We start from the raw sequence: 26,743 nt of genomic DNA, 5'->3' as shown, positions 1-26,743 counted from the left end.
TCCCGTCCTTGTTGATACAAAAGTGCGAGATTCATCCTTTCTGATGGAGGCATAATACTCTATTGCATATATGGACCACATCTTCTTTATCCATTTGTCTGTTGAAGGGCATCTTGGTTCTTCCCACAGTTTTGTGACTGTGGCCATTGTTGCTATGAACATTGGGGTACAGATGGCCCTTCTTTTCACTACAGCAGTATCTTTGGGGTAAATACCCAGTAGTACAATTGTAGGGTCATAGGAAAGCTCTATTTTTAATTTCTTGAGGAATCTCCACACTGTTTTCCAAAGTTGCTGCACCAACTTGCATTCCCGCCAACAGTGTAAGAGCGTTCCCCTTTCTCCACATCCTCTCCAACACAAGTTGTTTCCTGTCTTGTTAATTTTGGCCATTCTAACTGGTGTAAGGTGGTATCTCAGTGTGGTTTTGATTTGAATCTCCCTGATGGCTAATGAGGATGAACATTTTTTCATGTGTCTGTCAGCCATTTGTATGTCTTCTTTGTGGAACTGACTGTTCATGTCTTCTGCCCATTTTTTGATGATTATCTGTTTTGTGTGTATTGAGTTTGAGGAGTTCTTTATAGATCTTGGATATCAGCCCTTTGTCTGTAGTGACATTTGTGAATATCTTCTCCCATTCCATGGGTTGCCTCTTCGTTGTGTTGACTGTTTGCTTTGCTGTACAGAAGATTTTGATCTTGATGAAGTCCCAAAAGTTCATTTTTGCTTTTGTTTCCTTTGCCTTTGGAGACATATCTTGAAAGATGTTGCTGTGGCCCATGTTGAAGAGGTTACTGCCTATTTTCTCCTCTAGGATTTTGATACATTCCTGCCTCACATTGAGGTCTTTTATCCATTTTGAGTTTGTCTTTGTGTATGGGGTAAGAGAATGGTCAAGTTTCATTCTTCTACATGTAGCTGTCCAGTTTTCCCAGCACCATTTATTGAAGAGACTGCCTTTTTTCCATTGTATACTTTTTCCTGCTTTGTTGAAGATTATTTGACCATAGAGTTGAGGGTCCATATCTGGGTTCTCTACTCTGTTCCACTGGTCTATGTGTCTGTTTGTATGCCAGTACCATGCTGTCTTGGTGATCACAGCTTTGTAGTGAAGCTTGAAATTAGGCAACGTGATGCCCCCAGTTTTGTGTTTCTTTTTCAACAGTCCTTAGCAATGTGGGGTCGCTTCTTGTTCTGTACAAATTTTAGGATTTTTGTTCCAGCTCTTTGAAAAATGCTGGTGGAATTTTGATCGGGATGTCATTGAAAGTATAGATTGGTCTAGACAGTACAGATATTTTAACAATGTTTATTCTTATCCATAAGCATGGAATGGTCTTCCATCTTTTTGTGTCTTCTTCAATTTCATGAGTGTTCTGTAGCTCCTCGAGTTCCTCAAGTACAGATCCTTAACCTCTTCGGTTAGGTTATCTTATGGTTCTTGGCGCTATAGTAAATGGAATGGATTCTCTGATTTCCGTACTGTTGAATACATTTGTTCAACCACTTATAGTAGTTGTGGCTGCTGTTGTTTTGGGTGTGTGTTTCACAAAATTTACAAAACACTGAGCATGCAAATTTAGAGACTCAGTACCTACAGAGGTAGTTTATTCAAGAAAAAAAAAAATTAGACAAGATCCTGCCTTTAAATGAGCTTGAAACATAGTCAGCAGAAATGATGGCTACACTCACAGTAGAAGGGAGTGAACAAGGGCCACAGGAAATGCTGTTTGTGGCATGAGTATGAAGGAAGTCTGCTTTCCTTTCTGTTCCACCTTGATTTTTACATGGTACTTGCTTTTTATCCTAGCAACAGCCGGAACAACCAGCTTCACAAAGATATGGTGCTATTGAAAGGAATGTAGTGCTATCTATTGTTAAAACTGTGAACTACCTCAGGCTGGTATTTTCCTTTGTGTCCAACAGATGTCAAACATGTGTTTTCCTTGATCATTAGAATGTTTCATAGTGTCCTTCTACACAGTTTGGGAACCACAGGTTTATGACTATTGTTTTTTCCACTTAGAGGCTACTGGCAATAGCTTAACAATATCATCTGTAATATATATATATATATTTTTTGGATGGGGAGTTGAGTTGGGAATCTCAGCATATAATTTCCAGAGTGCAGGAGGAGAATCGAATTCAGTTAAGGTAGTTAGACCCTCTCTCATTATCTGCTTCTTATTTCGTGATTCATTTCTTTCCTATCAATATTAGTTTCATGCTTTCAAAATGATAGTCATTCTCCTTGATAGAAGTAATACAAAACAGGTACTAAATAATTCTTCCTTCTGTATGCTTTATTACTGAATGAAATGAAATTTCATTTGCCTAAACTTCTAACTATGAACTTAACTAAATATATATTTAATTAATAATAGTTAATAGCTAATAATTAATAGGTAATAATTAAGTTAATTAATAATCCAAAAAGTCCAAAAAAGTTTTTAAAAGTTTAAAAAGTAAATAATTAATTAAAATAGTTAATAATACATAAGTCATAAATAAAATTTATAAATTTACATATAAATACAAAATACATATTTATATATAAATATAAAATCTTAAAAATAAATAATTAATAGTTAATAATTAATAATAGTTAATAATAAATAACTATATATTTAGTTAAGTTCATAATTTTTTATATATAATGGTTATATATATATATAATTCATAACTTATTTGTGTTTTAACTCCTCTTGATACTACTCCTGTGTTTATCTTTGGTTATTTATCCATCTTTTTATCACTCATATTTTTTCCTTTATCCTTACTTATCAGAGAGGCTTTTATAACTGATATTCAAAAATATTAAATTAAAAATATTTAAAAAATATTTTTATTGTAGTAATATATATATGACATAAAATTGACCATATTAGCCATTTTCAAATGCATAGTTCAGTGATACTGAAGTATATTCATGATGTTGTCCAACCATCACTACCATGCGTCTCTGTAACACTTATTTATTGTGAAATGGAAACTGGTTACCCATTGAACAATAATATCTCCCATTTGCCCCCAACCCATGGTAACCACAATTTTATTTTCTGCCTCTATAATTTTGAATAATCTAAGAACCTCATATAAGTAAAATCATAAAATATTTGCCTTTTTGTAGGGACTTACTTCACTTAATGTTTGTCCTCAAGGGTCATCCATTTTGTAGTTTATCTCAGAATTCCCTTCCTTTTAAGGCTGAATAATACTCTATTGTATGCATATACCACATTTTGCTTATCCATTCATCTGTCAGTGGACATCTGGGTTGCTTCCATGTTTCTGCTCATGTGAGTAATGCTGCTATGAATCTGACTGTCTAGCCATTTCTTCAAGACTCCGTTTTCAATGACTCTGCTTTCAATTCTGCTGGATATATAATCAGAAGTGGAATTGCTGGATCATATGGTAGTTCTATTTTTAATTTTTTTGAGGAACTGCCATGCTATTTTCTACAGCAGCTTTACTATTTTAAATTCCCACTGACAGTGCACAAGGGCTCAAATTTCTCCGGATCCTTGCCAACATTGTTATTTTTTTATTCATTTATAGTAGCCATCTAATGTGTATGGGATGCTCTCATTGTAGTTTTGATATGCATTTCCCTAATGATTAGTGATATTGAGCATCTTTTCATAGTTATTGGTTATTTGTATGTCTTCTTTAGAGAAAGTGTATTCTGGTTATTTGCCCACTTTTAATTGGGTTATTTGTCTTTATTACTGAGTTGTAATTGTTCTTTATATATTTTAAGCACATGTCCTTTATTAGATATATGATTCCCAAGTGCTTTTTTCCAATCTGTGTGTTTTTCTTTCACTTTCTTGATAATGTCATTTTAATGTTTTAAAATTTGATTAATTTCAATTTGCCCAGTTTTTGTTGTTGTTTATACATTTGGTGTCATATCTAAGGAACTATTGCCAAATCCAAGGTTATGAAGACTTTCTCCGTTTTTTTTTTTTTTTATAAGAGTCTTGCAGTTTTAGCTCTTAGATGTAGGCCTTTGATCCATTTTGAATTAATTTTTAGTTATGTTGTGAATTAAGTTTCCATTTTTATTCATTTCAAATGTAGGTATCCAATTGTTCCAGCACTATTTTTGAAAGAACTATTTTCCCCTTGGTTTTTGCTAGTCTTGTTGAAAATCAGTTTACTATATTCTGTTGACTCTTTAATCTATATTTCTGTGTTATTTTATTACTTTGGTCTATGGATTAGAATATGCATTTTCATTTGCCACAGTCTACTTCAGGTTTGTACTGACTTAATGCTGGTGAAATATAACAAGTAAACTCTTGATATAGCTCCCTTCCTTTCCCCATTTTGAGTTATGATACTGTGCGATTTTACATATATGTGTGTGTATATGTATATATAATAAATCCTATATTACACTAATATAATTTTCTTTCAACAGTAATAGGTTTTAAAAAAATTTAAGAGAAGAAAACAGTATGAATATATGAATATGTACACACATACACACAGAGTCTTGAATGTTTACCCACATATTTACCTTCTCTGGTGTTCTTCTTACCTCTACATTATTCAGATTATTTGCTCTCTGTGTCATTTCCTTTTAGCCTGGTGGATTTCTTTAGTATATCTTGCAGGGCTAGTCTGACAGCAATGAATTCTCCCACTATTTTTTTAAAAATTATCTGGATAAAAATATATGTTTATAAAAAATAAAAAATTTAAAAAAAATTATCTGCAAACCCATCCTTCCTTCCTCCCTCAATCCATTCTTCCTTCATTTTTTTTTTAAGATTTTATTTATTTATTTGACAGAGAGAAATCACAAGTAGATGGAGAGGCAGGCAGAGAGAGAGAGAGAGGGAAGCAGGCTCCCTGCCGAGCAGAGAGCCCGATGCGGGACTCGATCCCAGGATCCTGAGATCATGACCTGAGCCGAAGGCAGCGGCTTAACCCACTGAGCCACCCAGGCGCCCTCTTCCTTCATTTTTTGATGGGTAATTTTTCTGGGTACATCTCTTGATGACAAGTATTCTTTTTTCTTTTAGGACTTTGAATATGTCCTTCTACTACCTCATGGCCTCCATCATATCTTTCAGCCTCTAATTGTATTTTTCTCTAACTACAATGAATTTTCTCTTATTCCTTTAAAAGTCTTGTTTTTGTCTCCCACCAGTTTGACTATGATATATTTGGTACAAATCTCTTGGTATCCTATTCGGATTTATTGCACTTTTTGGAAATGTAGATAAATGTTTTCCATCAAATTTGGGAAGTTTGAGCCAATCTTTCTTCAAATATTTTCTGCCACTTTATCTTCTCATTTGATAGAGATATCTTCTCTTTCTTCTTGTAATACCTCTTTTGATGCACGGTGCACCTGACATTGTCTCACGGGTCTCTGAAGATCTGTTCATTTTTGTTCTATTTTTTTTTCTCCCTTCTGTGGATTGGCTCAATCATTGCTCTATCATTACATTCTACCTATTGCTTTTTTGTTTGTTTGTTTTTGTTTTTGTTTTTCCTTTTTAAAAAAATACGTCTCTTATCTTAGAGAGCATGTGTGCTAGTGGGAGAGGGGCAGAGAGGGAGAGCTAGAGAAGAGAAAATTTTAAGCAGGCTCCATGCATGCCCAGCACAGAGCCCTACACATGGCTTGCTCTCACGATCCTGAGATCGTAACCTGTGCTGAAATCAAGAGTTGGAAACTGAACTGAACGAACCAGTGAGGACCCCCCCCCCACCTCTTGTTCACTGATTCTTTCTCTTTTCCTTCCAAATCTGCCATTGAAGATTCTCATGGAAGTTTCCATTTCAGTTACTGTACTGTTCAGCTCTGGAATTTAGTGTTTTTCTGCGTTCTGTTTCTGTATTAAAGTTCCCTTTTTACTGAATCATCATTAGATTTTTCTTTAACTCTTAGAGCATACTTAGAATAGTGGTATTGAAGTAGTTTTTGCTGTACTGAATACTGGGGATCATTCAGAGTCTGTTTCTCTCAACTGCTATTTTTATGAGTATAGTTCACAATTTCTTTGAGTGTGTTGTAATTTTATGTTGAAAACACTTACGTTGTTAGATTTTTTTTTTGTAATTTGCATATACTTAAACAGTAGAAAATTTTATCCACTGCAGTGTACAGCTGTTGACGTCTAATCAGGTTTTTCTTTTTTTTTTAATTTTAATTTTTACTTATAGCCTGGCTTCCTAGGGGTCATTACTGTGTCTGAATCAGCCAAATAGCTGGGCAATGCTTGTGCTCAGATACTTCCCGACCATATAGCTTCTGCCAATCAATATGTGTGTGGTTTGGGGGATGTTTTCAGAGTTATAGCTAGTTCCCAGTTCTTCCTTGACCTTCATTTTTCTCTGGCTCTCCTGGTTTTTCCCCATCCCTTCATAGTTTTCCAGCCATCTAGGAATCACTGGAGAGTTTATTTCAGGCCTCCCTTGACTCTATCATACCCAGTATCTCCTGGTTTATTATCCTGTAAATTCACCACTTAACCTACCTGGGAGGTTATACTCAGGCTTGAAAACCTGTGAGTTTTCCCTCTTGTTCCCAAATGACTGCCAATTTTTGGTGGCAAAGCTATGAATTTCTGCTGCCAACCCCAGATCAAGTCAATGCCCTATGGCACCAAAGCTACTGTTTGTAGTCAGCCCTACTGGTAAAACTGACACTCCTGACTATGGAACTGGTATTATGGGAACAACCCCCACAAAAAGGCCACAGACTCCTATTGTTGCTTTTCAAGAGTAAATGTTCTCAACTTTTTGTTTACCTGTGGTTGACTTAGAGCTCCCCAAAATGGTTATTTTGATAATTTCATTCAGATTATTTCACTAAACTCTTTCTGTTGCCATAATGAGAAGCACTCCTATTTACTTTTACTTTTTAATTTTTTAGTAACTTTCTAGATATTGCTTTATTTTTACATTTCAGATATTTTTAACTTGTCAGTAACTGTCTTCTACTTGTTTCCTATTAATTAATTCTTGGAACTGGGTTCATGGCCACATCTTCCCTTGTGGTTAGGTATTTCCATGTCACCACGTTTCTGGCTGAACTGATGTGACAGAAGTGATAATGTCGGAGTCCTAGGTTGTGCTCTCATAGATATGGGGCATGGTCTCCATCTCTCCTTTTACCTTTCCTGCTGAATTGGATATGGACTTGGTGGTCATCCACCTGGGACCCTGTAAACAAGGACAACCTCCTAAGGATGGCAAGACAAAAAGACAGAGGGAGCTGAGACACCTGTCCTCATAGCCACAGTGTTCCCAGCCTTTCATGAAAAAGGGAAACATACACATTCTCTTTATACTCAAAATAACCCTAAGAGTTAGACATTATTCTCTCCTTACTATATATGAGGAATGATTCGGAGACTCCAACCAAAATCTGACTAACAGTCACACAATTACCAAAGTGTCTAAGCCAGGATTAAAACTCAGGGCTCCCAAACAAATGGATGTAGTCACAATATGATACTGTCTTTCCTTACACGAAAGTCTGGGAAATGCAAAAATCACACTTGGCAGTTTTGAGGAATGAATGAATATGTGACTGTTTTCTCAGAATTCCCCTTTCAGCATGTAAAAGGGTGAATTGGGGTTATCTTATGGCTCGGATTTCATAATATTTATTCTGTGAGTGGTATTGAACCATCTAAGCCTTCAGGTCTATGAATATTCTCGTTTCAGAGTCAAACAGGCGCTATACATTTATACTGCGAGGTTGGACAAGATTGTGGTTAGAGATGGTCATAACAAGTAATCAACTGTAAACATTTGGAAGAGTCTGTTTGTGTCTTTGTGTGTGTGAATGCTTGTTGCCAATGAAATTTTCGAGTAATGCAAATTCTTTTCTATACCCTTTGACATGGATGGAAACATATATCTTTCAGTCATCCCAAAAGTATGTTGCTGTCTTAAAAAATACTCTGAAGGTCAGTTTTGATTGCTTTATCTCTGAAATCTGTTGTGTTCCTGGTAGCATGCAGAGTTTTAGATGTTGTCACTAATAGTCACTAAAAATATTCAATTGCCATAGATTACAAAGCTCTTTGAGAGTGTTACAAATGAGACAGTTTATGAGTCTTTGTGGTTCGACCAAGAACAACAGGATGTGGAGCCCTAAATTAAAAAATCACTGACAGATCAAAAGCACTGTCAGTGTTCAACAACCCAAACAACCTGTCAAATATGGCAAATTCCCAAATTCAAAAGTAGAAGGTCCTCTTTGGAAATGATTCTCTTTTTCTGTGTCATCTTGAGATTGGTGCTATTCTTGTCCTATATCTAACTAGGCATATGGACAGTTAGAGTTTTAATATAACAATGCAATTCCAAAGAAGGAGAAAAGATAAAGAGGAAGAGTGAGCGTGTATCTAAGTTTGAATATTTTTCCTTTAAAAACATGACATCAATATTATCTCCCTTAGGATTAGAGACATTGTCTTTAGAAAGCCTATGCTTAATATATAGAATTTTATTTATTTCAAATTCAGTGCTATTGAAATAGTTTCTTACAATATTATTATTGGATTGTATCATGTCTTCAAAGTGGAGTGTATCCCTCACGAATGCTGATGAATTAGTAATAGCTCTTAGTTGAAAGTCTCTGCCTGGTGTGCAAGATAACTTCACTTTTCTATTCCATACTTCGCTACCCTACTCTATGCCCCAAGATTGTGTATGGGCTGCATCATCAGGCTCCCTTACCCTCTGACTTTTGATTGGCTTCAGCTACTAACAGGAACCTGCCAGTCATCTGGAGGGCTGGCAGAAAGGGAAGTTAGAATATTTAATCCTCATCTTCTTGTTGCAGTATAGGAGGGGTCTTGAGGTGGTCTTGAGGTGGTTGTGTCCTGCCATGATTAGTCACAACTCCTGCCAAATGATGCTTTCCCTTCAGCTCTTTCTGTCTTCGAGTGCTGTGACCCTTTAAGCTAGGGATAGTGCTAGAAAAAAGCTCACATAGTGGGTCTGACTGTTTATTTGTAGAAATACCTTCTTACGAAGTTAGCCTTTCGTTGACATTTTGGAACTTGGACTTTTGAGGGGGTTTCCCCATCCCTAGAACAGGTAAGAGTGGCTCACTATCTCTTAAAATTTGTCCAACCAAATAGTTTATGCTTAGCCCTGCATTCCTTCTGGGAATCTAGAATTTGGGAGGTTGTTCATGGAGACAGATGCTGTCTCCATAAATAGCCCCCCATACAAACCCTGGGCATTGAGTTTCTAATGAGCTTCCCTGGTTGGCAACATACCACATATTTTCATAAAACATTGGCTGGGGAATTGGGCATATCCTGTGTGACTGGAACCTTGTGCTTAGTTTCCCCTGGACTTACTCACATACTTTTCCCTTTGTTGATTGTACTCTCTTCTTTTACTATAACAAATTTTATCCACAAGTAGGACTATATGATGAGTCCTGCCAGACTTTCTAGCAAATCATTGAACCTGGGGTGGTCTTGAGGACTCCTGGCATAAATAGAGAAAGAGCTCTACTGTTACACCCCAGAGTACAGCTTGATTTCTTTTGGTTTCCTTACACACTCTGCCTACCCTTTGGAAAATAGTTTCTTTATCAAGTTCTTTATTATATTAGTTAATCCGAATGTGCTCTCTCTCTTCTCCCGAAACCCTATCACCCAGTGAGGGCAAATACCTCATATAAAAATACTGATAATTATTTGATTGATTCATTTCTACACATGATTTTTAGAAGTTTCTTAACAAAAACATTAAAGGTTTTTAAATAAGGTAACACAGAAACCTTTGAAATGTTATTTAATGAAAAACTCTGAGTAGGATGTGCTTCTCTAAACGGATGGAAGATTATGCACTTTGTTGGGCCAGGAGGGAATAAATAACTGGTAGCTGATTGTCCTTAAAAAAATAGTGAGACCTTATTTCTCTCCTTTACCTTTACATATTCTGGCAGGGAGGGGGGGTTGGTGTAGAATGAGGGAAGATATGTGGGAGACTGAGGAAAATATGCAGTGATAAGAGACAATGTTTCCATAGTGTAGTTACATTATACAAAATATCACTAAAGTAGTGAGGCCAACGTTCTTATGTGCCACATGGAAGCAATCGTATTACTTCATTGCACCTCTAGCAGGTATGGGTATATCCACTAGTACATCCAGATTATTTCTTGCTAATATTTAAAGATTTAATATCCAAGACATCCTGGGTATTTGTATCACCAACTCTTATTCTTTCTTTGCCCCTGTGCTCTGTGAAGCAAGATGAGGCATTGTGCTTAGTGGAATGGAAAACTGCCTTTTAAACATCCAGAAATTATGTTACTTAAATTTCAAGTTTCAACGTAACTTATTTATGTTAACTTTTAAATTAATTAAGTAGAAAATAAGTGTTATATAATCCTTGGATACTTTCTAAGAAGAAGGAGGAGGAGAGAGAAGAGGAGGAAGGAGAAGAAAAAGCAGTGCTTAATGTAAAATTCTGTGGTCCACTCCCAACTAGTTTACAACAGCCGCATTAACCCACAAAATTGCTTTATGCTTATAGATAAAAAGCTTTGTTTTAGAGAACTCATGATGAGTATTTTCTGTTTACTAATGTTTTAGTAAACCACATGTCTTCTTAATAAAGTAATCCTGAATCAGAAAGACCTCTTTGCTGGATATCTTACTTCAGCATACTTGTGTGCTAATTGATTGCCTTTGCTAATAAATGCTCTCTCCATTGTAATTTAGCTCCATCCCAACAACCTCCACCCAGAGGACAAGTTCAAAGTTCTTCTGCTATCAATCTCTCCTGGAGTCCACCTGATTCTCCAAATGCCCATTGGCTTACTTACAGTTTATTCAGGGACAATTCTGAAGTCTACACAACTGAAGATCAGTATCCATACAGTAAGTTTAGAGGTTTGGTGATAGAAAGATATAATATTCTGAGAACTGATACATTAGTTAAGTTCTTTAACACTGAGGATAAATGTTGTTGTGGTTTCCTGCGTCTAGCAGAGAGTTTCAAGTAGAGACAGAAATATGAGTCTCACTAGCAATGTCCTCGTAATCAAACAATGCAATAAAAATGAGATGCTTCTTATTTGATAGGCCTTAATGCTTACCAAATTCTCAACAATGAAATAAAATTACCCTATTCAACCAACATTGATGAGGATGTGGAGGAGTTAGAATGTACATAAACTGCTAGACTATCTATGTAGGTTCATTGGCACAAATTTTCATGCAGGATAAATTGTTGAAATGTATGAGAAACTATATCCTTTTGCATACCATTTGAATCAGTATCTTTTTTTTTTAAAGATTTTATTTGCTTACTTAACAGAGGGAGACACGGTGAGAGAAGGAATACAAGCAGGGGGAGTAGGAGAGAGAGAGAAGCAGTCTTCCCACTAAGCAGGGAGTCTGATGCGGAGCTCGATCCCAGGACCCTGGGATCATGACCTGAGCCCAAGGCAGATGTTTAATGACTGAGCCACCCAGGCACCCTTAGGAAACTTATCTCAAATGAACAGTCATAAATGGACACAGAATATGTTCAAGCCTACACTATTTGCAACAACAAAATATTACAAGACATTCAAATATTCAAAAGATTTTCAATAAATTATGGTAGTTGGATAATAGGATCCTGATACATTGGTAAGTGAACTGTGGGATATGATTACCTATAAAGTGATATTTTAGTTTACATATTAATGAATGGAAAGTGTTCATAATACACTGTATAATGTAATAAAAGGTATTACAAATAACCTGAGTTTTATTAAATTAAAAAATATGTAGAAATTTTGGAAGACTTACAACAAACTGAAGCTTAGTTTTCTCTGAGCATAAGGATTACAGACAATTTATCAAATATTCCTATTATATGGGTTGTTCTTAGGTTAAAAATGGACTTTTTTAAAAAAGTAGAATCAGAGCACTAACCTTCATGCAAACAATGTAATTTTATATGTACACTGCCATTTCCAGAAAGATCGAATAAAATATGAACGTATATTGAAAGAGAAAGGATGTGAAAAAACTATGAAGATTATTTTTACATCTATAACTTTTAAGATTTTAAAGGAGCTTATAGAATTCAAAGTACAGGGACCCTTGTCTTTAAAAAAACAAAACAAAACACTCAGATGTTTAAATAGTTTCCCTAAAGTCAGAATGAAGAAACAGAAGTGTTTATATCCTTCTACCTCTGTCTTCTCGGATATTTGCCTCTAGTCATGTTTAGCCACAAGCTAGTTTAAGAAACTAGTTTAAAAAACAGTGGAATAGTGATTCTAATTTAAGTTTCCATTTTGTTCTCTTTGTTTAATACCCAATTTTCCAAATTCCAGTTTAGCTTACTTAATTAGTTAGAAAAGCATATAAAGTTCTATAGAGGCACTGAAGTTCCATAATCTTCCTCAGAATGGTTAGGGAGATGCCTCATTTTAACACAGTGATTGGATTTAAAACTTTTGCATAGCACACATTTATATTGTGTATGTACTACGGTAGGTTACATTTTGCACCTAATTCTGACTGACATGCACCTACATTATTGTGTCCACTTTCTGTTAATTCTAAATGTTTCCCCAGTATTCCAGCTCTTCTCTGAAGTTAATGGCAACTCTGAACTTCATGATGCAGATTGCAAAGGGAAATGAACATCTGTCTACATCTGCCATGTTGGCAAAGCATCCTAAAAACCTGCTACTAGAATGTTTATTTTCTTCCAAATATCAGCATGATCCAGGTGTCCTGAAACTTAAACTTTTGTGAGGGAAAAAGAGAGTTATAAAAATATTGAAAGTGATTTTTAAGATGACAGTACCTCTGGCTGGGTTATTTCTGAAATTGTGAATCAGGGTCACCCCGTCTTTTCCATTTAGCTTAATTCAATAATAAAATTAAACTTCAATTATACCCTTCAATTCCAGTGGCATGTTTTCCATAGTAACATATTGTGATCTATTTTATAGACCATTACATGAGAACACAACGCTCTAGCTCTTATTCATGATTGCACTAATATAGAATCCAAATAACAGTTTCTTACATAATAAATGTGTACTCATTCGCTAATCAGACATTTATATAATCCTATTAAACGAGGTATTATTTCCTAAATCCTTCTTTTCTATTAAAAAATGCCACTTCTGGCATTTCTTGACAATCACTATAATTAATGATGTGAAAATTATCTGCATGATGGCATTTGAACAGTAAGAACAATTGGTTAACACTGTCGGAACTTTGTATGGTTCTAATAATACCCTCATGTTTATTACTCTATTTCCAGTGTGTGGATAGCATGTGTAATATGAAAAGGAAACAGTACTTATATTCAGTCGGATGAACACAAATCTTTGGGTTAAATAAAGGCATTTGGAATTATAGGTGGAGAATCATTGAACTTTTCAAAGAAAATTAATAGTGTTGTCTTCAGAGAAAGTTTGATCATTTGGTTGAGCCCATTATAGAATTCCTTGTTGGAATAACAACTTTTCTTAGCTTGCCTGATGCACCATGGGAATCTCTAGGACAGTGGTTTCCAACCTAAGATCATGACACACTGGTGTATTATCATCTTTAAATGTTGCAAAGTGTCGGTTACTAGTAACACACCAGTAACGGTGGAATAATTTAAAAATTTCTGAATAATAAGAAAACAGGAGAGACAGGTATAGATGTCAAATAAGTGCACTGGAAATTGTACATAATCAGTGCCTACTATTATCTCCCCTGAAGCTCCAATCTGGTTTGCCCACAGGTATTTCTTATGTGATGGGTATGAGGAGAACAGCTATCATAGAAAATAGAACTCGTTTGATAGTGTTATAGTTTTAGGAGTGGCCAATAAATCATATTATGTTTTCTTACTTGAGTTTGGAACTAAAAGTGAACTAGATCTAGGATTCAGTAAGATGGAAATGAAAAATGAGAGTCATTTTCATTACTGATAAAAGTCAGAATGGAGAATAGACTTTCTCTCCCGTACTAAGACAGATTAGAAGGGAGAAAAATCAATAGACTGATCTAAATATGCTCTGTTTCCCCCCTTTCTCCCCAAATTCACAGTTAAATCATTTCTCACTTGGGAAGCCAAGGGTAGAGGGATAGTCCTTACATGTTTACTCTAAAAAATCCTTTCATAGAGAAATGAGAGGATGGAACTTCTACACCTGACCACTGCTTGCATAGCATAAAGACGTTAGCATAGTTTAGAGTTGGAGATGACGATGCATCTTAGTGAACCCTGAGACTTCATTTCTACCTTCGATATCATTACCATTTGTTACTCTATACTAAATCAAGGGATCGATGTAACAAGTGGTAAGATGTTTCTGAGAGAAACAAACAGTAAATATAGGGAGGGAAGGAAACCAAGCAACCATTTCTATAAAGCTCTTAATATTCTTTCCTGGAAAAATCAATCAGTTGTATATGGAAAAATCATTCCTTCATTTATTCAATAAAATTTTATTCAGTGTTTACTCCGGATCAGGAACTGTATGAGTCACTAGAAGCACAATCCTGGAAGGAGCAGTTTTCGTTATTGAGAGGGGAGATAAAACAGTAAGACAAAATTATCCTATGTATTAAATGTTAAATTAGAGTAGACTTGGAGTATTAGGAAAGTACGGGGACGGGGAGAGGAAGACATGCCTGCGGTGGCAGAGAGGGAGACTGAGGACCATGGAACGTCTTGCAAGAAGGAGGTGACGTGGGAGCGGGGTTAGCCAGATACTGCAGTGAAGGGAGAACGATTTTCCTGGAAGAAATTGTATGTGAACAGGCATGAAGGGAGGGTGTATGAGAAAATGGGGTCCATTCAGCACAACTGAGCAGCTCTAGGTAGCTTTCATGGGGGGTGTATTAGGGAAATACTGCCAACCGAGTAGGTACAGCCAAGGTCATGAATTAGTGATGAGCCAAGAATTCTGAATGTTGTCCTTAATGTGCAGAAATTTGTGGTTTGAGCCTGGGTGGCTCAGTTGGTTAAGTGTCTGCCTTTGGCTCAGGTCATGATCCCAGAGTCCTGGGGTCGAGTCCTGCATGGGATTCCTTGCTCAGTGGGGAGCCTGTTTCTCCCTCTGCCCCTGCCTGCTATTCCCCTGCTTGTGTTCTTTCTCCTTGTCAAATAAATAAATAAAATCTTAAAAAAATAAGAACCTTGTTGTAGGAGAACAATTTTTCCAAGCTCAAAGTGAAAGCTAGAGGAAGTTCTTATCCTTATGACCATATCAAGATAAGTTGTTTTAACCCGAGTTAATTTGTTGTTGTTGTTATGATAAAATTAAGGGGAATTCTATTTATATCCTTTCTATTACTTTTATTTAGTTCATACTATATGTTGTTTATACAGTGTTTTTAACCAAATATATGTTGCCATCTCAATTCTGTAATTACTCTAATTACTGACTAGTCTCCTCTTGTAGATTTTGATCTATCAGGATTATATTCCATTTCTCAAATGTTACAAGCATCAAGTATGTACTGAACTTCTCTTAATTATCATCAGGTTATGTATCTTCCTACTTCCGGTTTAAGTGTGTGCTATTCTCTTGGAATATTAAGCACTGTTATTTATTTTTGCCTTTTAGGTTTGGCTTTTGACATTGTTAAATACAATGTTTTCTATCAGTTTGCACACCTTCAGTGATTTTTTGAATGTTTTCAATATTTTAAACACTGTCATGTGGAATGCAGATAACTTTAACTTAATAAGTATTTATTGAATTTACTATTACATGCCAGAAATATATGTTATAGGAACTACACCCTGGCTATTATAGACAGACAATTTCCCCTATTGTTTAATTATGATCACAATATTCTGTTATGAGCAACAAGTATGATGTTTAGATAATACACTGAAAACCAATGTAGTAGTCATTTGAATAATTAATAAAATGAAAGTACTTAGCAACCACTATCAATATATCCCAAGCAAATTTTTCCAGTGGAGGATATCACTTTTTCTGAAGAAGCACAGTAAATATCATTCATCAAATCTTTCTAGTGGAAGATATCACTTTTACTAAAGAGGCATAGTAAATTTGATGTATCAGCTTTACAGATTGATTCAACAAATACTTATTGAGATTTTACTGTGTGCTACCAATATGGTGGTAAGTAAGGAGGATCTGGTCCTGGCTTCCCAGAGTGTTAAGTCTAGTGTTAAGGAAAGACAATTCATCAAACTATAAAAATAAAATGTGAGAAGGGTAGTGTTAAGGGATCTATATCTATATCTATATCTATATCTATAATATATACTAACATATCATACACACACAAACACACACACACAAGATACTAATGGGAGATTATGGCTAGTTTTCTTTCTTCTACATCCTGGAAAACATGAAGTCTCATAATATTCTCCCACTCCCACCTCATTGAAGCATGTTCAGTACATTTTTTAAAAAACTGAGTACCAACTCCTCTGTGCCCTGAAATCATTTCAGTTTTGGCTTGCAGGAAAGTTGAGGAAATAGGAGAATATGAATCTGGATTTTCCCAGATTACTTAGGTTCTCAGAAGGTAACTTTCCTGGTTTCATTTTATAATAGAAAATTTGACTAATATGGGAGATAAGAATTAGATATCAATGGGAATACATTTTTGTTATTTGATACTAAGCATACTTGGAAAGAAATTAATCAGTACAGGGGTATCTGGGTGGCTCAGTTGGTTAAGCATCTCACTTCAGCACTGATCATGATCCCAGGGTCCTGGGATCCAGCCCCATGTAGGGCTCCCTGCTCAGTGGGAAGCCTGCTTCTCCCTCTCCCTCTGCCCTTCCCCTGCTCGTGCGTGCCCTCTCTTTTTCTCTCTCACAAATAAATATACAAAAAATCTTAAAAACAAAAGAAATTAATCAGTGCATATGGTTGTGATTATTAGCATCTCCAAAGAGGAATCTCATGCTGTGTTTGTGCAATAATTTGTCTAAGTGATTTTGTTGTTGGTATAGATCTTTTGCTTATGAAAGTGTTATATCCCATTAAGGAAGCTTAAAATAAATGTTTTAAGCCTCACAATTGTAGCATTCTAGTATGATGACTAATTTCACTTCAAAAATCTTCTGGAGTAGTGTCTACTCCAGTTTATTTTTCATAATAATATTCAAGTACTTGCACTATTATATTCTGTATTTTCTTCTCATGTTGCTACGTGGCCTTCATCACTATGTTTTTAAATTATTATATGATTTTGGAATTATATCAATGTATTATATTAATATAAGGTAACCTGTTAAATTCCACTTTAATTTACTTCAACACTTCCTATTATAAGGAACACATCTATATTTTTCTATGCTTCCTGAGGAAATGTTTCCCAAAAATTCAATCAAAGATCACAGTCTCATACAAGATGTTTGAACGTATGCTTGTATACGTTATCGGTTTACTGCCTCTCAGTTTCAAACCTGCTCTGCCTGCTTTGTGACAGTGAAGCTGGAACCTGTAAATGTTTCTCCTTGACCAGCTGGTGCATTGTGTCACAGCCCTGCAATATACTTCCTGTCCCCTCAGAGAATGGGAACTTCCAGGCACATGCCTAACCATGTCCATGCCGTATCTTTTCAATTCTTTAAAAAACCAGACTTCTCCTGTGTCAGTTCTCCACTGATGGTAACAAATGTCTCCAAAATTTTGCAGTTTAAAATAACAATAATCATTTATAAGTTTTGTTTCTGTGGATCAGAAGTTCAGAGAAAGTTCCAGTAAAGGTATTGGCCAGGTAACAAATGTGGCCTGTGGAAACAGTTTGACAACCCTTGGTCCAGGACAATATTGTTGAACAAGCAAACAAGTTACATAGAAGAAACTGCCATTTCTGTTTCAGAGAACTGCCAGAAATTTCTCTTTTATCTTCTATAAAAACGACACTATATTTTATTTTATTTTTTTCAAGATTTTATTTATTTGACAGACAGAGATCACAAGTAGACAGAGAGGCAGGCAGAGAGAGAGGAGGAAGAAGACTGCCTGCTGAGCAGAGAGCCAAATGCAGGGCTTGATCCCAGGACCCTGAGATCATGACCTGAGCCAAAGGCTGAGACTTTAACCTACTGAGCCTCCCAGGTGCCCCAAAGACACTATATTTTCGAAAGAACAAGAGTTTAAACAACCTTCTAAATAGTTTTCATGACAAGAGGCACATCTCTTATGTTACACTGCACAGTAAAAGCAATTAGAATTTGTTTTATTTCAGTTTTAAAAATCCAAACCATTCTCTTATTCAAAAGAGCAGATTGTATAGTTTATGTGATTAAGTTATACAAATAGGAAAACAATTAACAATGATTCCTTACCGATTTCTGAAATATGACTCTTTTCTTTCTTTAATTTCAGATATCCAGTACTTCTTAGACACTGACCTGTCGCCATATACTTCATATTCCTATTACATCGAGACGGCCAGTGTGCATGGTTCAACAAGGAGCGCACTTGTCACATACAAGACGAAACCAGGGGTCCCAGAAGGAAACTTGAACTTAAGTTGTATCTTTCCTGTTGGCTCAGACTCTGTGACACTTGCCTGGACTACACCTTCAAATCATTCTGGTCCTATAGAGAAATATATTTTGTCCTGTGCTCCTTTAAGTGGCAATGAACCATGTGTTCCCTATGAAGGTCGTGAAACCTCCGCTACCATCTGGAATCTGGTTCCATTCACCAAGTACCGTTTTTCTGTTCAGGCGTGTACTAGTGGGGGCTGTTTACACAGCTCGCCCCTTACGGTGATCACAGCCCAGGCACCTCCCCAAAGGCTGGGCGCACCCGAGGTGCAGAAGATTGGTTCCACAGAGCTTCATGTAGAATGGTCTCCCCCAATGGAACCAAATGGTAAGAATTCAAGGCTTAGATTTCCCATTCTTGAGCAAAACATGAATGAGAATCTAGGCATTTGGAATTGTGCAATAAGAATCTGGCAACTGTATCCATTTTTGTAACTGTAGGATATAATAATTGAGAATTTCTAAAGATATCAGATACTATTTATACTGGTTAGTAGCACAAGTATATTTCTTTAATCTAATAACAAATTCCATTCATTTAAATTGCCCCTTAAAAGGCTAATATTATCTTTGCTCTTAATGACATCTGTCACAACACAAATGATGTTTCTAATTTGAAACTCACTTATGAAATGCATTATATTTGACTGTGTCACAAGTTAGGGCACCCATAAGCAGTAAATTTTCTCTTTTAAGCAAGAAAAGGATATAAAATAATACAAAAAATATGTATATAGGCTAGCTGACTCCATTAAGTTAATTTTTTGTCTTCATACAATTGAACCCTTGGTTATATAGGCCAGACACAAATTCATAGATTTTTAGTAATTAATATCATGTACACAATGGCAGAACCTCTTTTCTTAGACTTTTGAAGTTATTTGAGAAGACTAGGTAGAAGTCAAGTTTAATATTCTAATACTTATATAATAAGAGCTTGTGTTAAATAGATAATAAAATTAAATACCCAAATTTGAAAGTATATAAATTAGAGGTGTGATGATCAAATGTGTTCCCCACAAAAGCAATTCTTAGTAAAAATTATGATCATTCATTCTGAAAGGGATTGAATTTACCTGTAGTAAGTTAAAACTATTTTGTGTTTATGCATTCCCTTTTGGTTTGTTTTTCTCATGAATATGTTTCAGCAGTTTCACATGCACTCATCTATCCATCAGTTACAAGTCCCATCATCTAGATTACTAAAGAAATGGACAGGTAATCTAGTCAAAAACAATGCAAAGCTGGTACTTTTTAGTCAGCCTAAGCCCACAACACCCCCAAAACTGTCTGATGAGTCTTCTTTGTTCACTATTTCACCTTTCTAGGGATAATTATAAGATATGAACTCTACATGAAAAAAATGAAATCCGATGGAGAAACCACGTCAGCAGAAAGTCTAGTTTTTCAGAGCAGTGGCTGGTTCAGCCCTCACCCACTTGCAGAATCAGCCAATGAAAATGCACTAAACCCTCCTCAAACAGCCACAACCATCACTGCGTTGGAGCCATACACCAAGTATGAGTTTCGAGTCTTGGCTGTGAACATGGCTGGAAGTGTGTCTTCTGCCTGGACTTCAGAAAGAACGGGAGAATCAGGTGAAGAAAAATGCTTTGAACTCTACTTTGAAGATTCCCAAATGAAAATACTACCCCAAATGAAAGTCAGCAGCACTAAAGTACATTTTGAAAAGCAAGAATTATAAATTTATAGAGGTCAAGGAAAAATTGACTATATTGGTTGGTTATGTAAATATCTCAAGGTCATAAAGAACTTGCAGTAAGTTTCAGGGGGAAAAAAATAAATGCCTTAGCTATTACTTCAAAGGGGAAAAATAACTATAGTCATACTCTTTGGGGAATGTTTGCCAAAAATCGTAATTGGTTTTCATTCCTGAAGTGGGTTGGCAGTATGTTCTATCTTGCTCCAAATTCAGCACAATTTATGTTCATTGAAAGAGATAATGATACCAATTTCACAAATCTTATTTTGTTTTTAGTTCTCTCTCCAAAGCAAATAGTGTTAGGTACTAGATTCCATCCTAATGATAGAAATCCTGAATATCAATATCTGTAATTCACAAATTTGTTTATAAACAGTTTGCAATATGGTAAGGAAGGAGAGTAAAATTTTTAATTTTCTTAAGATATCTTCACTATAGCAAATGATATATTTTTACCCCCCTCTTCAATTTCATTAAAACATTAAAACACTTCAAGTATCATGAGCTTTTAACCAAAAAAAGATACCTTTGTTATGCTTTGAATCTATGGATATTCAAAGAAACCCAAGTCCTGATTTAAATTGGAACTGTTAGGACTGTGGGAGGATAAGGGTAGCTTTAGGTTGATGTCCAAGGGAATCATTTCATGAATAAAATGTGCATTGTGCTTGAGCATCTCTTAATGACTGCCAGCCATCTTGGACAAATAATAGTGCCATGATAGCACAAGTGATGAGCCATGGCGTTCTGGAAGGGGAAAATCAAGGTCAGAAATGAAAAGTAATGGGTGAAAATGCAATACTGGACCCTCATAATCTTATGGGTCACTGGCTACTGAACGTGCGATGAGGTCCTTTCATAATACACCTTTGGTTAGCACATTTAAAATCCATATTAGGAGCTCAAGGATGGCAGAGGGAGAATGTATGTGCGTATATACTCTGAACATTTCGAGCAAGATTTATTGAAAACTTTAAAAATTTCTTTGGGGTTATTTAGAACATTTTAAATTTACCTCTTTCTGAGGAGTAATATTCTCCATGCTGTATCAGTGTGGCTCGGTGAAAGACATCTCTACATCAAAAATCCAATATGTCACTATGCATTGTTCTGGACTCTGTGGACTCAGATTCAGTTTTGATGACTTCTCCTTTCAAATGCTTCATAATACCTACAGTTTCCTACCATATCTAGTAGTTATCTTGATGAAAATAAGCAAATTCCTAAATGATTTTTTCTTTTGTAGATCGAAAATATCTTTGCTAGGAATATAAGGGTAGAGAACATCCTTGCAGAGAATTAAAAAAAAAAAAAAGGCAACTACTTTCTTTAAACACCTGTATAACCTTTGATGTTTAGAAATCAGGATATTATGTAAGGAGCAAGGTTATGTCAGAAACAAGAGTAGGTGTAGGAGTTCCATCTGTATGAGTAGGTGTATGAGACCTGTAGGTTCAGCGTGCATCGTCTGCCCGTGTTCTTGTCGTTGACAGTGCCGGCATTCATGACCCCTCCTTCCGTCTCCCCGCTCTCACCTCACTCCCTCAATGTGTCCTGGGAGAAGCCAGCAGAGAATGCAACGAGAGGGGAAGTTGTGGAGTATAAGGTCAATATGGTTTCCGAACAGTCACCTCAGCAATCTCTTCCGGCAGCGTTGTCACAGGTATTAGTATTTTAGAATGGAATTCTCTTCCTTTTGACATTTTCTGATTTTGCAGAATTCTATGATCCAATTCTCCCTTATATATTCCTTACCTGTAGCATTGTTTCTTAATATAATACCATGTGTACAAGGCACTATTTCTATCACCTATTTTTCTAATATAAGCATGTATTAAAACAAAATAGATATAATTTTATTTAATAAAATCTGCTTTCTACACTTAACATCTACCCTTAAATATCTTGTAAGGAGCTCACTTTCAGTGGTTGTACACTGTCATGTTATTTGGGCTTACAATAATGTATTCAACCAACCTACCATCAGTTGATATTTATATTAATTCTTTTGAAAATATAGATAACATTGATAAGAATGTCTTCTATGTACATTTGGCATATTTCTGTTTCCAAGGAGAAGAGAATTCTGAGGAATGGGTTTATCACAACTTACAGCAAAGGTTAACAGGGTCAAGGTTTGGGATATGCACTGTCTTCTAGTAATTCATACTCCAGCCAGCAGTAGTGAGGATAATAACCATAGCTAACTATGAAGGCTTTATTGTGTACATGGACTAAGTCACTTGATTTGTATATGATAATCCTGGAGGAGGAGAGGTTCTTGTTTCTCTCCAGTTTATGTTTTGGTCAATGTACTCCATTAACCTATTTTACCAGCATGATGGTGGACAATGACAGAAGTGGCTGATGTTAGGTGGGCAAGTCATTCTGTGTACTTGGCTGTTTAGCACCTCTGTTGAGGAAGACCCTCTTTGGCGGGCATTGGCACGATATAAGCAATCTTCACATGTAACAGTCTCTCCCATGGGTCCATCACATTCTTCTTTCCCAGTCTTCCTGGTTCCTGAACTTCCAGTCTTCTTCCCTCCCCACACCATGCCCATGACCAATACATTCAGGTCACTGCCATATAGTTGGGAGGTGTTCTATCTTTGGACCCTTCCCTTTCTACACAAAATGGATGGCCAGATGCACTGCCTGAAGTTTCGCCCATTGAGCAGATTTCTTCTTACTGCTGGAGTTTTGGGTCATCCTTGGGTGGGGCTATAGAGCATCCATCACCCATGTTTGACTTGCAGCCACACTAATACCACCTACCTGTGAAGCAAGTCACATTTTTCTAGTCTCTCAGCTCCTGAGGGAAGTCCGAGAAATCACAGGTATGAGCTGAGATTGAGCAGTCAGTGTACGATGGCAACTGACCTGGGGTTTCAGACAACCTTCTTGCACAGGATATTATTCCTGACTCTGCCGATGCCTGTTACCAGATATTGCCTGCCATTTCATGATGAATTTCTGTTGGACCAACTTACTCTTAAGACATGGCCTGTCTGACAGAACTCAGCTCATGAAGGGTAGCTCTGGCTGCATGGCCATTTAATGTTGATTGTCAGATTCTCTGCTTTTACCGAGGCCTACTAGCCGGCCAGGAGCTCTCTAGCAAACGGTGTTTAATTTCCGTTGTGTGATGTGACCTTGCTCCACATCCTGTGAGTCAATCTTGTGATTCTCTCATTGAGGGCTTGCCACAGATGTCTCACAACATCTTTTCCCTCTATAGTTACCTGTGATACCACAGGACCTGATAGGCTTTATGTCCCCAATTTTTTGGCTGCTTGCAGCATAGGCTTGGCCTGTGGAGATTTCTCTCCAGCCTTGGGGGACACTCATAGCTGGCAGTACTCCACAGTATTCAGTACCTTGATCAAGAATAGTATTCCTAGATGTGGAATATGTTCTCTTCAGAACGTCAGAAGGCATTCAGGACATTCTGTTTCTTTCCTGCTAGTGGTAAGTGAAAATTGCAATAATTTTACCTTTATTTTGGAAAGGCTATCCTAGCATGTCTTGGGCCAATGGACCCTTAAAAATTTTACCGATGTGGCAGACACTTAATTTTTAAAAACCTTGATCTCTTATTCTTTGGAGCATATAATACTTATCAGGAACTCTACATTTCTGTCATGTTTTGCTTCTCTAATTCATTTAATAGGATGCTCTTAATTTGGAGAACCAATACTGCCGAGGAGGTTTTCACAGTTTGCTTTGAATTGATGACCTTCAGATATTGTCTTTCTTCAATGCATTAATAGCACCCAGCAAGAGCTACCTGATTCCATGGTCCTTATAATTACTACTTTTCCCAAAATAATCCATATAATTTGCAGCTCCACCAAACCAGTGAACTTCCTTCCACTGGTAAGTCATCCAATTCACCACTAATGAGATTAAGAATCATTGATGTACGCTAGGAGCCATCAGTACTCTGCTCACTCCCTGTGACGAGGTGATCTTTGGCAGCCAGCTGGTTGGTTCTCTAGCTCCAAAATATCATTTTAGAATCTTCCTTCCTAGGGAACTCCTGCTGTCACTAACTTAGGTCAAGTTCTCTGGGAAACAGATACTGTAGAGAGGATTGAGCACAGATTTATTGGGGAATATTCTCAGAAACAACACACGGAAAATAGTAAGAGTTGCGGTATTGAGCAGAATAAGAAGTTGAATTGTGAGGCAGTGACAGAAGGGTCTAAGCTGATCCTCTGGGTGGTTCTGGAGCTGAAATGACTCTATCAGTTTGTCCTAAATAAGTCAAGGAGTCAGACCTTTGTACCCCATTGTATTAGTTTCCTGGGACTGCAGTAACAACCATAAACTAAGTGATGTAAAACAATAGAAATTTATTTTTTTAATGGAGGGCCAGAGTCTGAAATCAGAGTGTTGGTAGGACCATTTTCCCTCTGAAGGCTGTCCAGGAGATTCCTTCCTTACCTATTCCAGCTTCTGGTAGCTCCTTGGGTTCCTTGGTTTGGTGTAGCGTAACTCCAGTCTCTGCCGCTCTTCACATGGCCTTCTTCTCTGCATTGCTGTCTCTTCTGTATCTGTGTATCCCTCTCCATTCTTCTATACATATATTCCTTGTACTGAAGACCCACCTTCAATCCATGATAGTATAATTAATTATATCTGCAAAGACCCAATTTCCAAATAAGTTCACTCTCTGAGGTACTAGGTAAGAAAGGATTTTGGGGAGACTTTCTTCAACCCATCACCAATAGGTTTGCCAAAATTTCTGAGGCTCTTCAGTAGACAGGACATGTTTACAACACAAAACTAGAAGAAGAACCAACAAATAATTTATGATTCCTTGTTTTACTTTTTCATTAGTCTGAGAATAAGTGCTGACTAAGTTGCATCTGTCTCAGGTGATAAATGCAGAGGTAGCTTTAGCCATACCTCATAACTTAAATGACTTAGTCTACCAATTCAGGCTATCATAGGATTTAAGGTAAATTTACAGCTGCAACTGCTTCATGTGGTCCTTAATATTATATCGTACTTATCATTGATGTTTTATTGTTGTTGCTGCTGTTCTTTTGGTTTGTAAACTATTATTTCTTCATAAAACATAGCTTCAAAGCAACTATTACCTGCAGTATGGTATTCTAATCTAAGAAACAAAAATAAGAAAAAAAAATAGTTCCTAAAGATAAAGCCTCAGAAGTTAATTTTTTGTTCATATCCCACTTCTGTCAATTGCTAGTCTTCCACACATCTCTGTATTTCAGGTTTTACTCATCTGTAAAATAGGAAAACCATTTCTCCTTATCTACATGGTTTTTGTGGAGTTTAAAGAGCTTGACACAGGCGCCTGGGCAGCTCAGTTGTTAAGTGTCTGCCTTGGGCTCAGGTCATGATCCCAGGGTTCTGGGATCAAGCCCCACGTTGAGCCCTGCATCAGGCTCCCTGCTCAGCAGGGAGTCTGTTTCTCCCTCTTCCACTCCCATTACTTGTGTTCCCTCCCTCGCTGAGTCTCTAGCAAATAAATAAATAATTTTTTTTAAAAGAGCTTGACAAATATTAGATCCTATTAGTGATTATTATTAGTGAGATAAGACTACATTAAACTTTTAAAAAGATAATTTTGTCATTCAGTGGAGCAGGAAAATATTGCTTTTTTATTAGTGACAAAAATTATGTATATGCACATTTTTTGTTTAAAAGTCCTTTCTTTGTGGCCAAGTTGAAATAAGGATATAGATATGTCACTTTTTCTCTTTCTTATGCTTTCTCTCCCCTACATATATCCATCTACCTAGTCATATAGTCAAGAAAGTGAAATCATGAGTGGCAGTCAAAATCTTCACCTTCTCCATAATTAAATTTGTATCCACAGTGACCTCAGTGTGTCTTATTATAAGCTTGGTTAAAAAAAAAATAGCCAAAATTTCTAGGGAAGGCCTACTGTAAAATAATTGTTACAGAATCTTTGACTAAGAATGGTGCAAGGAAATATATAGAAGTGGGGATATTATCGGGGTAGGATTTCAGGCTTCTGTGGAGTTCTATCTACTTCCTTAAAGATTTATCCCAAAGAAAATTTTTAATTAAGTTGGTCCTTTAAGTCTTATAAAATGACTATATATACAATAAACACAAAGTTTATTTGAGTGATTATTTTATGTGCCCAAGCTTTAAGGTAAATGTCTTTTTTTAAATCATGTGATTTCTAACAACTATATGTAGAGAAATAGAAGTCCATCAAAATTAGTATTAATCTACATTTTCTATTTCTTGTAGTATTTCTTTTTGTGTTCTTGTTCCACGGAATAGTTTGTTCGAAAAATGACCCAACATCCTAAAAGAAATAGGGAATACTTCATTTTGATTTTTTTGTGTGTGTGTTTGAGTATAGTTGATACAATATTACATTAGTTTCAGGTGTACAACAAAATGATTCAACTTCTCTATATGTTACATTGTGTTAACCGTAAAGTAGCTACCATCTGTCACCACGCAATGCTGTTACAATACCATTAAGCATAT

The 26,743-nt window shown here is 36.3% G+C and overlaps 1 protein-coding gene across 1 annotated transcript in view; it reads left to right on the top strand.

Moving 5' to 3' along the window:
* USH2A (usherin) overlaps positions 1–26,743 on the top strand; it is a 681,041-nt gene that overhangs the window by 154,944 nt on the left and 499,354 nt on the right. The window contains exons 15-18 of the mRNA XM_032319004.1: positions 10,728–10,886; positions 18,350–18,844; positions 19,845–20,114; positions 21,733–21,902. Of these exons, the coding sequence (XP_032174895.1) occupies positions 10,728–10,886; positions 18,350–18,844; positions 19,845–20,114; positions 21,733–21,902 (1,094 nt within the window). The remainder of the gene's footprint in view (positions 1–10,727; positions 10,887–18,349; positions 18,845–19,844; positions 20,115–21,732; positions 21,903–26,743) is intronic.

Source organism: Mustela erminea, chromosome 17 (genome assembly GCF_009829155.1).
Source record: "Mustela erminea isolate mMusErm1 chromosome 17, mMusErm1.Pri, whole genome shotgun sequence".
Taxonomy (NCBI): domain Eukaryota; kingdom Metazoa; phylum Chordata; class Mammalia; order Carnivora; family Mustelidae; genus Mustela; species Mustela erminea.
This window is presented reverse-complemented; position numbering and strand designations above follow the sequence as displayed.